Source organism: Carassius carassius, chromosome 6, assembly GCF_963082965.1.
Source record: "Carassius carassius chromosome 6, fCarCar2.1, whole genome shotgun sequence".
NCBI classification, from domain to species: Eukaryota; Metazoa; Chordata; class Actinopteri; order Cypriniformes; family Cyprinidae; genus Carassius; species Carassius carassius.
This window is the reverse complement of record NC_081760.1, coordinates 4336567-4349823: the sequence shown is the minus strand read 5'-3', so window position 1 is coordinate 4349823 and position 13257 is coordinate 4336567. Positions and strand designations below refer to the sequence as shown.

At 36.7% G+C, this 13257-nt stretch overlaps 1 protein-coding gene across 8 annotated transcripts in view; it reads left to right on the top strand.

The window, feature by feature from the left end:
- The window catches only part of pcm1 (pericentriolar material 1), a 50244-nt gene extending 37013 nt beyond the window's left edge, over positions 1-13231 (top strand). For 4 of the 8 annotated variants that reach the window (XM_059551996.1, XM_059551991.1, XM_059551989.1 and 1 more), the window contains 20 exons: positions 279-454; positions 594-753; positions 896-1248; positions 1350-1517; positions 1827-1883; positions 2770-2942; positions 6658-6789; positions 6871-7003; positions 7148-7288; positions 7979-8082; positions 8180-8314; positions 8576-8773; positions 8869-8928; positions 9116-9242; positions 9792-9943; positions 10022-10091; positions 10446-10633; positions 10763-10855; positions 10958-11081; positions 12490-13231. In XM_059551996.1, coding sequence (XP_059407979.1) covers positions 279-454; positions 594-753; positions 896-1248; positions 1350-1517; positions 1827-1883; positions 2770-2942; positions 6658-6789; positions 6871-7003; positions 7148-7288; positions 7979-8082; positions 8180-8314; positions 8576-8773; positions 8869-8928; positions 9116-9242; positions 9792-9943; positions 10022-10091; positions 10446-10633; positions 10763-10855; positions 10958-11081; positions 12490-12515 — 2770 coding nt within the window. In that variant the 3' untranslated portion in view covers positions 12516-13231. The remainder of the gene's footprint in view (positions 1-278; positions 455-593; positions 754-895; positions 1249-1349; positions 1518-1826; positions 1884-2769; positions 2943-6657; positions 6790-6870; positions 7004-7147; positions 7289-7978; positions 8083-8179; positions 8315-8575; positions 8774-8868; positions 8929-9115; positions 9243-9791; positions 9944-10021; positions 10092-10445; positions 10634-10762; positions 10856-10957; positions 11082-12489) is intronic. The other 4 variants (XM_059551993.1, XM_059551992.1, XM_059551994.1 and 1 more) reach the window with 4 other exon arrangements.
- The last annotated feature ends 26 nt before the right edge of the window (positions 13232-13257 follow it).

Genomic DNA, 13257 nt, shown 5'->3' with positions numbered 1-13257 from the left:
CATTTAATGTAGATGCACTACAGTGGAAAAGTTTGGGGTCAGATTCTTTTTAACTTACAAAAGTCTGCATTTATTTAATTAAAGAATAAAGTAAAAACAGTAATAAAAAACTATTTTCTATTTTAATATGTTTAAAAATAGGATATAAAGAACATTCTCTTTTGAGAATGTATTTATTACTGACCCCAAAATTTTGAATGGTAGTGCAGGTATGGTTTCATTTGTTATAATTTTATAACTGTTATAACTTTTTTTTTTGGGGGGGGGGGGGGGTGCAGATTGAAACAGGTTCTGAATGATCTGTTGCGGCAGCAGCAGAATCCGTCATTGACAGGACAACAGCAAAATCAGAATGTTGCATGTGATTCTGCATCATCTTCTCTATTCGTAAACTACCCACCTGTCAATACGCTAAGTATGCCTGGACTCCCAAACTTCTCTCCTTTCCCTACTGGCAAGTCTTTTTTATCTGTCTGTAACTCATTAAAATAGTGAAATAACCTAATAAAAAAACAATGACAGCAAAAAAAATATATATATATATTTGAATTAACTTCTAACCTTTTTCTTTCTCTCTTCTTTTCTGCCTTTAGGCTTTAATTTCAGTCCAATGTTTCCCTCCTCAGCAGGAGATTTCCAGCAGAACCAGGCCGGTTCAGATCAACAACATGATCCAAACATATCCCTCAAAACGGAATACATGAGTTTCCCTCCTCCTCTGCAGAGACCTCCACTCAACAACACAGAGAAACGGTAGAAATGCTTTTACTGTATTTTGTATTAAGGTGATATAATCATGATTATATTAAACACAGTCAGGTGAAAATGCAAGAATAACCAACTACAAAAAGGAACAGAACCATGCCTTCTGTAATTTATTTACCTCCCTTTGTAGGTTTCCATCTCAGCCTGATACTGTGGCCAACGCTAATAACTCTTGCTGGTTCAACTCCTCTCTGAATCGCTCTGGTCAGAGAACCACCCTTACCTCAGACCATCCAAGTCAGATAGAGCAGAACTCTCCTTCCTCCTCTCCTATCCCTCACCCTTCCACTACCCAGGATCTTTCTTACATACCTGACTCCCAGGAGTCAATGAGCAGCCTTCCAGATAGGGCAGATCCAACCACTGTCACCAAGACCTTCAGAGCAGGGCGCAAGGCTGCAGCACAGGCCAGCCTGGCCTCTAGAGACAAGACCCCCAACACAAAGACCCGCCGCAGGAGAGGCAGGGGACGGAAGAACACAGGTGTGTGTATTAAATACAGCTTAATAGCTTAAATAGCTTAATATTTAGGTTAGAAATCCCACAATTCAGTCAAATGGAGTTCAGTTTTTTTTTTTTTTCAGCATCTGTGGACAGTGACAGTATTTCAAGTGACTCTCACTTTGACCAGGACAGAGAGCGCTCCTCTCAGTTCAAATACAAAGATCTCAACCAGGGTCTGCTAGACAAACTCACCCAGGAGAAACTGGACAGCAAGGCTAAGAACAGCAAGCCAAATGACCTTTCATCTGGTATGCCTTTTCATTGATTCTGCTACAGATAACACTGGATAAAACTAAACAGATCAATGTGTAGAACAATGAGAACAGCCTTGTTATATAGTCTATGTTATGTTCTTCAACCAGAGAAGCATTTGCTACAACATTATAGCAAGAAAACGCACTTTCCTCCGTTCTTATTTCATTTAAACATAATTTAAACCTCTTATGTCTCCATTCCCTTGTATTGTTTTATAGTGTTACTCACCAGTTTCATTTATTTTAATTTTTTCTGTTTTTGTTCACATTTCATTTTGGGTTTTGTTTGTGGTTTCTTCACAGCATATGCTTGGAGAACACCTTTTCTCTCTAACAGAATTGCATGCACTGAAGTCCCAGGTAACTCCAAGTTCACCAGCTGTTTTTAAACTGCATCCACATGCATAGGTACTAAGAACTAATATGTGACGCTGGACAACAAAACAAGTCTTAAGTCAATGAGTTATATTTTTAGCAATAGCCAAAATAACATTATATGGGTCAAAATTATCGATTTTTCTTTTATGCCAGAAATCATTAGGTTATTAAGTAAAGATCTTTTGTAAATTTCCAGTTGTAAATATATCAAAACTTTATTATTGATTAGTAATATGCAATGCTAAGAACTTAATTTGGAAAACTTTAAAAGTGATTTTCTCAGTATTTAGATTTTTTGCACCCTCGGATTCCAGATTTTCAAATAGTTATTGATATTCCCCTATCCTAATAAACTTATTTATTCAGCTTTCAGGTGATGAATAAATCTCAAATTTCGAAAAAAATGTACCCTTATGACTGGTTTTGTGGTCCAGGGTCACATATAAATTTAGAAACAACTCCACTGAGTTTTATAAAGTTCATTTCTATTTTCATCTATCGTTATTTTAGAACATTGGGAAATTGAGGGAGAAAAAGGGGAGGAAATTTGCTGTTATTGTTAACACCATTCACACCCATTGTCTTTTTGTTAAGGATATTTTATACCTTTGCCTTTGAGTTGAAGTTGACGCCTCTGAGCGTGGTTTAACACAAAAACATCTCTTAAATTGTCTTAATTGAAAAGTGAGCACAGTGTTTTTAAGCATTGTGTGAAGTTCAGTACTCAAGGTCTTGCTATGTAAAATGTCTTCCACAATTATTAGTTTTTACATACAGCAGTTGTTTGATCTACTCTCAACATGCTTGAAGAGTTTCAGTAGATTGTCTGTAAATTTTCATTTTGTTCTGTGTGTATTCTCCTCTCTAGACGTGAGCAGTGATTTCTCTCTGTTTGAGGCGCTGAGAGAGACGATCTACTCTGAGGTGGCAACTCTGATCTCTCAGAATGAGTCTCGCCCTCACTTCCTCATCGAGCTTTTCCATGAGCTTCAGCTGCTCAATACAGACTACCTGCGCCAGAGGGCACTCTACTCACTACAGGTACAGTACACAACAATCAAAACTGCACACTTTTACAGACATAACTGCCCCTGTAGAGACTGGATGGTTTTCCACGATTTCTGCATTCAATATGGAAAAAAAGTCTACAAAATGGACTCTGGAAAAAATGAAAAAATGTGTTGCCCAAACCTGAGAATGTCAAAAGAATGATCAACTTGTACAAAACAAATATGCAGGTGGCATGAAATATATATATATATATATATATATATATGTATGTATTAGGGCTGTGCGATATGGACAAAAAAAAACCTATCACGATTTTTTTATCAATTTTGCGATTTCGATTTTAATCACGATTTTGACACATACAGACATGCTTTACAGTCATAAATGCATTCAGTATAAATTTTAAACATATTTCAAAAAGAAAACCAATGAGAGCTTTATCAAATGTCTCTAGAACAGACATAAGTCAAAATAATCACTAAGAAAAGATGTCAAACAAAATGTCTAGACATATGGAAAACAAATAAAAAAATAAAATAAAACCGTGTTCAGGGATTTTTTTTCTTCTTCTTTTTTTTGCCATGCATTGGTCATAAAGCTCACTGTAGCAGTGCCTCAGGTGTTATATGAGTTGCCCATTATATTTATTACCCAAGGGTCACACGTACTCAATCTGCAGTGCGTATAGAGTAAGTTATGTGTACGCGGTTCAGAAGCAGCAACGAGATTTCATTATTGTAACGCGAAAGCACATTAAAATAATGCAAGGTCAGCAGAGGCTCGGGTTTGTTCCGATCAGAGCTCGTGAGCAGAGAGCGCATTTCTGAATATCCTGATCCGCTTGCTCATTCCGTGGGGTCTCACTCAACCCAGAATGGCCTGCTGGTTCGAAAATATGCAAGGAGTCATTTTATTGTTTAGAAATAAACTGGTGTTTTCTGTGTTGCTGCAAAGATGAAGTTGACGATGCAGACTCGCCATGAACGCCAGAGACATTTCAAGCTTTCTGTAATGTATAGCCTATATTTCTCAAATCTGTGAGGCACACGCTGAGTTTAGTTCACATGCAATGCAAGAGATCGTGCCGGCGCCTTATTACATTGTCTGCTAGGCTATATGTTTGCTTCTTATTTATTAAATATGGGCAACTGATTGATAAAACATTAATCAAAATTAAGATACAATTTATACAAAACGAAAATCTTTTAAAAAGAGTTTTCTATAAAACAAAACTTAATGAAGTCGTCAAAAACATGTTTTACCAAAAACAGCGACGTTGCTCCCCATGCAGTCTTCGTTCAGACTGAGCTCGTGCGTCATTTTCATGCCAGTTATTCAGCCAATAAAGTGTAGGCCTATGTATTTAAAAAACATTTCTAGTACTATATAAATGACAGGTTTAATTGGCATTTTTATTTCAAAGGACCCGACCGACTGCGACCCGAATATCATAAAAAATATTATTGGATGACTCGTAACCGCGGGCAGCCGGGGGCGACCGCAGGCACCCGCTCATTTTGGATCAACCTGCGCATCACTGACTCGCACGCAGATATCCTTTGCTCTGTTAACAAAACCAGATGCGCGTGCTCAGATCATAGACTGTATAAGGCTCAGATATATGCTGCCTTACAACGTGTCTCCTCTCGCTCAACCTGTGTCCTGTGCATTCACAACTCTCTGTGCTCACGCGCCTTTCTATTTGTAACCTTTTCTGTTCTCATCTTTTTACTGCGTGCAGTGTGAACTAGGGCTGTAGCTATCGAATATTTTAGTAATCTACCAAAAATTCCACCGAGTAATCGGATAAAATGTGTTTTTGCTTAATTAAAGTGCAATATTAATTTTGCAAGAGAAAATAAGACTCCTGGGTCTTGTCACGGTCACAGAGGGACTGCACGTTCAACATGGACGTTAATACGCACACATACGCACAAACACACACCGAGACTGTTTGGTGATACAAGAGTTTATTGTAATTATTGATCAGAGAGTGAATGAAATAACTGTAAACTATGTGTATTGTTCCTGTGTAGCGTTTGTCCCGTGATTTTTAGAGTCCTGGTAAGAAACAATGGCAGGAATTATTGGTTCCGCTTAGGGTGGGAATCTACCATGTATTAATTGAGCGTGGGGGTTTCAGGGGCAACGTGGCCGAGTTGCTGCTCTTATTTCCTGTTTAATGTGAACGAGTTAATAACAAAGTAGATTTATTAAGTAGAACATCATGCCAATATGTTTCTTTCAGACTCCGTTTATTTAAGGGAACATGTGTAAAGTGTTTACTGTGAGTTTGTCCCTCCACATGTGGTAATGGTGTTGGCCACCCGTATTAATGTGAATGTCTTTGTAATGGAAGGTAGTCTGTTTGTTTCTGCAGTGGAGAGTGTGGCCTGAGGCCTGAGGGTTGCAGGTATTTTATTTACTCTCTGATCAATAATTACAATAAACTAATGTATCAACAAACAGTCTCTGTGTGTGTTTGTGCGTATTAACGTCCATGTTGAATGTGCGGTCCCTCCTTGACCGTCACAGGTCTCTTAAAATGAACAACTAAGTTTCCTTTTTTAGAAAAAAAAATATTTTTATTTTTTAAATGCATAGAATGCAATGTATACATCAAAAATAAACATTGAATTATTACCCATTGTTTCTCTGTCTGTACTTGTACTGTGAACAATGACAAGAAAGTTGACAGATGAATTAAGTGCATTTAAGTCCCATTCAGTTGGCGTTTTAAATAAAGCATTTTCTGAGATGCACATTAAACATTAAACACATAAAACATAAATTTAATTCATGTTTTAATTATTGAAAATTAACTTTTTGGTAAACAAAGGGGATTTACTATTAAAAATAAAACATGGAAGAAATGTTGTGTAATTAAACCTTTTTTTGTGGTAGGCAATGTACATTCTGCTGAACAATAGTCTTTAACCAGACTTTTATTTTGACGGGTTGGCGTACCTTTACAGTTTTGTGTATGTGACGTGACGCTAGTTTTACTCCAATCAAACGGTCAAATGCTCATAAAGTGACTGTCAGAGCAGTTCTGAAGATGTTGTTCATGTGTTCACGTCCTTATTTAGTGAGACAGCAGACGCTGTGGATGAATGAAGTCGCGCTTCTGCTCCATTCATTAACACAGACACGCAGAACATGCAAGATTCATATTTAAATAGACTGTTCCGGCTTAATATTTACAGATATTAGTCCATATCGTGATTTGATGTAAGTGCAATGACCTATTTTTGATTAATTCATTCAAAATTTGGCAAATTCCGTGCCATTCCGCGTTTAACTGTAAATTCTGTTTTTATGACTGGATCTCAATTTTATTTCGATTAATCGCACAGCCCTAGTATGTATATATATATATAATGTATGTATGTGTGTGTTTGTGTTTTTGATAATATACACGTTTATTGTTTTATAAATATTAACAATTACTATATTGATTTGTTTTTTTTTTCAATAGGTTTGTTGATTTCTCACATTTATGACCTCTTTGATACCTTTTTCAAAGCCCTATAATAAAAGAGTCTGTATACTTAATAGTTGAAATTGTAAAAACTTTTCATTAATCACATCTTCTTCACAGCCTTTGGCTTTAATAGCAATGGGCTACTTTTACTACTTTATCAACAGATCAATAGAATTTAGTATTTGTAAGGATTGTTTTGTGATGACTGCCCTTTTGTTTTTAAAGTAATAACCATATTTCATTGTTGGCTCTGACTGGCAGGACATTGTAACGAGGCACCTGACAGAGAAGAGTGTGGCTGATGAGCAGGCATCATCTTTGGGTCCGGCCGTATGGGCCACAGGCTCCCAGTCAGAGCTCACACCTAGTGAGAGCTTGGCTACCAGTGACAATGTGAGACATTTGCTCCCTCATTGGTTTTTGTTTTTTCTCTCTCTTTAATTTTAACACGCTAATTTTTGCTGATGTGTCCAGGATGCATCTGAGAAGATTGTAACAGTTAAATCCAACTCTGTATTGAAGAGGGTAGCAGATAGAGACTTGATGGACAACGAGAGCCTGCTGTCCACCTCTTCCAACCTTGAACCCTTTGCTAGTGATGACCTGGGTAAGAAGACAGAGCTGTATGCGTCACGCTACCACAATAATGCTTGCTTTGCTGGGCTGGGGCTGTGCTGGTCTGAATCTTATCATGCTCCTCTTGAATACTGTTATGTTTCTCTCTCCATTTATTTCCTTCCTGCTCCTCCAGGTAACACAGTAATTCATTTAGATAAGGCAATGGCCAGGATGAGGGAGTATGAGCGCATGAAGCTGAGGGCTGAGTTTAACACCGATAACCCTGAGCACAGCCCTGGAGCTGCTGCTGCTGCCGCCTCAGCACTCACTCAAGGTACTGCTGTGAACACTCTTAGACTGCAGAGTAGAGCCCTTCTAACTGTGTCTAACATTTGTTCTATTTCCCTTTGCTTTTTCTGTTTTGAACCCCATTATTCATTTCAGTCATGTTACTTGCTTGTGACAGTCATGCCGCATGTTGAAATTTACTCTGATAAAATACATTTAACTAATTTAAAGTTCAATAAAAAGTTTTTTTTTTATTATTATTTTTGACAAATAAGCTTTTGATAATGTAGATTTTCTAACATGGCCGCATATAAATAGAAACCAAACAGCTAGCGAATGCCTGGTTAGAGACTTATCTCTTGACACTTTACTGCATTGCATCTTCTTATGATTCAGCTTCTTTCTTGAAGGAATAATCCAGGCTTTTTACAATCTAATGACTGTGTATCACGCTTGCGGCAGTGTCTTGATTTTCACAGGCTACAACTTTGTGTCCTATAGAATATGATCTTTGATGTTATACCTAGAAAAGAAGACATTTTGATAAATTTCCCATTCATTAGGTTTTCTGAGAGTTTGCTGTTAAGGATTATGGGGGTTGAATGTTTATAATTAGCACTGGCCAAAGCTTTGCTTGCTTTAAACGTATATAATGAATGATTGGGTTTTATATCCCTATAAGTAGATGTACTTTTGTTTTCATCAATTTTCTGTTTGTCTCATTGTCTTATTGTAGGTGCTGTACATTTGTCTACAGATGCACATTGTCCTCAGATTGACACACAACAGCTTGACAGACAGATTAAAGCCATAATGACAGAAGTTATTCCATTCCTAAAGGTGAGCTTGCTTTACTTATCTCTTTAAATTTAAAAATAAATTAACCTTCAAAACTGCAGTTTGTAGACATGCTGTCTTGCTAATGTCTTTCTGTCAGGAGCATGTTGGGGAGGTGTGTTCACACCAGCTGCTCACATCTGTGAAATGCATGGTGCTCAAACTCACTCAGCAAAATGATGAAAGCAAAGAGTTTGTTCAGTTCTTCCACCGACAGCTTGGCGGCATCCTGCAGGTAAGTACATTTCTAATGTTTTAATTTGTTTGTCCTAATGTAATTAGCTTCTTCTGTTCTTTTTTTTTTATTTGTTTTCATCAATAATTATTATTATTATTTTTTTTTTTTAAGATTAGTTAGTTATTAATTATTTAGATGAAATCGTTTTGAGAATCATAGTGTGCTAGAATATTTGAGCATGTGATGCCCTAAAATGTAGTCTATGTAGGAAGGCCACTAGTTGGATCACAGCCTACAAGTTCTTGGTTTTGTGCACAGGACTCCTTGAGTAAGTTTGTTGGGCGGACGCTGCAGGACTGCGGTGAGGACCTGCTGGTGGAGATCTCTGAGATCCTCTTTAATGAGCTTGCTTTCTTCAGACTGATGCAGGATTTAGATCAGAACACCTCTAAAAACAAACTCCGAACCAAGAGATGCTCTGACCACACATCTCCAAAACACTCACCTCACACCGAGGTAGGCTTGAGTGATTAATCATCATCATGTATGTAATGATGCTTCTGTGTTTGAAGGGAATGCTTGATGCATTTGTTTTTTTTGGTTTTTTTTAGGAGGCGAAAACTATAGAGAGAGAAAAGACAATCTCCCCATCATATTTTGATGAAGACAGAGTAAGTTATAATTGTTGATACACTTGCAGCATTCACATAAATACATTTAGCAGTTACACTGCTTCTGAATCTAAAGTCCCACAGTCTTCACTTGTAGTTTAAGCATGGGGGTTTTAGTAATTAATTTATATTTGTTATTGCGAGTCTAAATGTTTTGAATGTTGAACATTGAATTTTTCATCCTTAGGATCAGGATGAGACTGAGCAGGGAGGGATGCTTCATGAGAAGGAAGAGAACAAGGAAAAAGATGCACAGAGCAGTGAAGCATCTGAGGTGGAAGAAGAGGAGGGAGACGAGCTGCCTCTTTCTATAAGTGAGTTTATTCGAAACATACAGACAGTAAAAGAAACTGGAAAAAAATAGCTTGGCTTTGGAAATAAATATACAGTACTGTTAAAAAAAAAAATTTATTATAGGGTTTTGAAAGAAGTCACTTATGCTGTACTGTGAAATATTACAATGTAAAATACATTTCTTTTTTTTTTGTTCATTTGTTCATTTCGAAATGGATTTTATTCCTTTGGTGGCTGTTACTCCAGTCTTCAGTGTCACCATGGTCTTTTAGAAAGTCTTGACTTTTAGTCGTTTTTATGTTTCCTTGCTGAATAAATCCATATGTAAAAATTTGTATATTTCAAGTGATTACATGTTCTTCCTTTTGATTGGTGTCACTAAAACGCCATCTATGGTGCATTTAGTTTTTACTGTTCTGACTGTTCAACAGTACCCATTAAGAGTGTTTGCTGGAGGTTGTCCGTCTTATCGTCTACAGGCTTAGACCGTTCTATAATGTATTTGACTTTGATAAGAATCGGTTTGACTTGTGTGTTGAGTGAATGGAATGTTTATTTTTGTTTTTTAGGCCTGTCGAAAGCAGAGACACAGGCTCTATGTAACTACGGCAGTGGAGAAGATGAAAATGAAGTGGAGGAGATGGAGGAGTTTGAGGCTGGACCTGTTGAGGTGCAAACATCATTACAAGCCAGCATGGACAACACTAGTGAACACAGACAGGTGTGTTGGCATTCATAGCAAATAATCAGAATCAGCTCAAATGACAAACACTAATAATGACCTGTTGTGTTGTTCCAGGGCTCTGCCTTACAAAACGAAGCCCCCCAGGAAACCAAATCAGACATCAAAAACTCAGAAAGCAGCCAATGTATGCCTCTTTATTATAGCCTTAAAGGGTTAGTTCACCTGAGAATGAAAATTCATCCATCTTCTACTCACCCTCGAAGCATCCTAGGTGTATGCGACTTCCCACTTTCAGAATAATCCAATAGGAGTTATATAAAAAATTGTCCTTTCTCTTCCAAGCCTTTCAGTGGGGGTACAATATTTAATATAACTCTGATTGGATTATTCTGAAAGAGGAAAGTCACATACACCTAGGATGCTTCAAGGGTGAGTAGAAGATGGACGAATTTTCATTGTAGGGTGAACTAACCCTTTAACATTTATTGTGGTATTTACACTCAACTCACTGCATTTTGTCTCCCATTTTTTCAAATAGTGGAAAGCATAAAATCTGAGTCCAAAGACTTGGTTCAGCTTCCAGAGGAGGGCAGAAAGGAGGCAAAAACTGGTTCAGGAGATGAAAGAGAAAAGGAGGACTATACGGTTTCACCAGCCCAGGAAACACCACAGAGCTCAGATTCAGCCAGTCCTGACACAGAGTCTCCAGTCATGATCAACACTGATGTATGTCTCACTCTCATTGCAAACCCCAGATCATCTTTTCTCATCAAACATCTTTTATTTGTTTATTTAGACTGACCAAATTATCTGATTTTTAAAAAAAGGTATTATGTTTGACTTTTTATAATATAGGAGGCAGGATCTGGAAATACCAGCCAGAGATCAGATGAGGAAGATTTTGTTAAAGTGGAGGGCCTTCCTCTTCAAATGTCTCTTCTGTGTGAGGTAAAAGCTTGAGTAGTCATGTTTACATATTCGTTTATAAACTGTATGACATCTCCAAAGAATGCTGCTTTTAAACATGTTCTCTGCTTGTACTTTGTACAGGAAGAGCTTTGTAAGAGGATCTCAGAAGAGCAGCAATATGATAACTTAACAGCTGAAATTCTCAATGAAAATAAAGAAGAGCTTACAGGATTGGTGGGAAATCCTCAAGCACTCAAAGAGCCTGGTAACTATTAAATATGACCTCAAACCATATGCTATCGGTTCAGACTTCATTTTAATTTTCAAAATGTAAAATGAGTGTATATGCAGTGTTGGGGGTAACGAGTTACAAAGTAATGGATTACAGTAACGATATTACTTTTTTGGGTAACGAAGTAAAGTAACGCATTACACTAATAATATTGGTAACTACACTACTTTACTAGACTATAGGAACGCGCTTTCCTGCGTTACACATGCCGTGTTTGCCTGTGTGTAAACTTCTGGGCCAGGTTTCCCGATAACGATTGATCTTAGCGCTTAACCCTCAAAGACCGAAAGACTATGTATCTCATTATGGATATTCAGAGGCACCGTAGTGTACGTGATTACGTCATCGCATTTTGACAACATTGATTCGTCAGAAGAAACCAATGAGTCTATTGTGAGTGCATGAATACAAACACACAATAACATTTGCATGAGAAAACTCTCAGAAAAAGCACCAAAAACACTCGACAGAGTACTTTGACATAAAACAAATCAAAAACAAGGATGAAACAGTGGTACATATCTGATAAAGCACTGGAATTTATGTCTTGGGTCGTTAGGCGATGTCCCGGTAAAATCGATTCTGACACAGATTACAGCCAATGGATCGATCATTTATATTATGTATACGAAGTAAATCATTATATAATTATACAGTTCATAAAGATAGTTGCACTATTTTTTTTTCTGTTGCACTCTGAATATTTTGTATGTAGTTTGTGTGAATCATTTGCACTGTTTTTGCACTGTATTGTTGAAGACAATTTGTGTAATTGTTTTTACTATATGCTGCATAGTTTTTGTTGTTCATACTCAGATTGAAAATATATTTGCATTTAAAAAATTTAAATAATTACACATGCTGAAAAAATAAAACATTTCATAGGGACCTAAACGCCATTTTTGTTAAACTTTTAATAAATTGCTGTGAAAAGTGTTATGAATTAAATCTCTTAATGAAGTCTTAATTAGACATGCTTATTGATGAATACAATTAAATGTAACCATTAAAAAGGAAAAATAAAATGGATTTTATAGGGCCCTAAAAAAAGTAAAGTAATAAGTAGTGAAGTTACTTTTCAAATGCAGTAACTACATAGTAAAATAATCTCATAACAATTTACAGAAGTAACTAGTAACTAATTACATTTTTTGAGTAACTACCCCAACACTGTATATATGGTGATAATTTGTGTTCAACAGAACAAAACTTTGTGTGTGTCTTAATTTAAGAATTTATGTATTGGTTTTGTATGTATTGGATATTGAAATTCAGAGCAGAATTACAATTATTTGCATGTCAACAGATCCCTATGATGGAAGAACAATTGTTTTACTCATATTAGTGTAAATCATATATATATATATTTTTTTTTTCCCAGAAACCACTGAAGCCAAGAGTGCATGAGAATGATCTTTCTATCCGTCTTGCACTGCAAACCATCATTCATGCAACATTACTGTATAATGAGCTTAATAGCTTGAGATTCTTGGAAAAAACAGCTAAGCTAAGTCTTGGTGAATTAGCCTGTCAGCATGTGTGGTCTAACAGTTCAAGAGATGTTAAAGAAGTCTCTACACTTGTAAGTAGTTTTATTCTGAATGTAGGAGATGATGTTTTGAAGGGGCTTGTCTTTAAGCTGTTCTGTAGTCTGTAAGTACATTTTCTGTGTTTCTCTTTGTTCAGCCAGAAATCTCTGTAAAAGCTTCTTCAAAGGCTTCGGTTTAAGGGATGCAAATCATTTTTGTGTTCCTATGTTTGGCTTTTATGCATTTCTTTCTAGGATTCCCTCCCGGACCGCTAGCATTTTTTTGCTAATGCAGTACATAAAGGACAATAGATGTTTCTTCATCCGAAACAACATCCCTATTTAAATGTATTCGACATGTCCCTAGACTGCACAGTGAACTGTGTAATGGAAAAGAGCAGAATCGCATATTAGCACTGATACGTTGTCCTATCCTCTTATTGCACTCTTTTAAATGTTTTCTCTTGCTTTCAATTTCACTTTTTTTTTTTAAAGGCATGTTGTCCAATGCTTGGGTTCTCACCCCATTTTACCTGTGTAATTTGCTGATGTTTAGACTTGAGATTTAAAATAAATAAAACGTTGATTTTTACCATTTCCTGTAGTGATTGCTCTCTATCC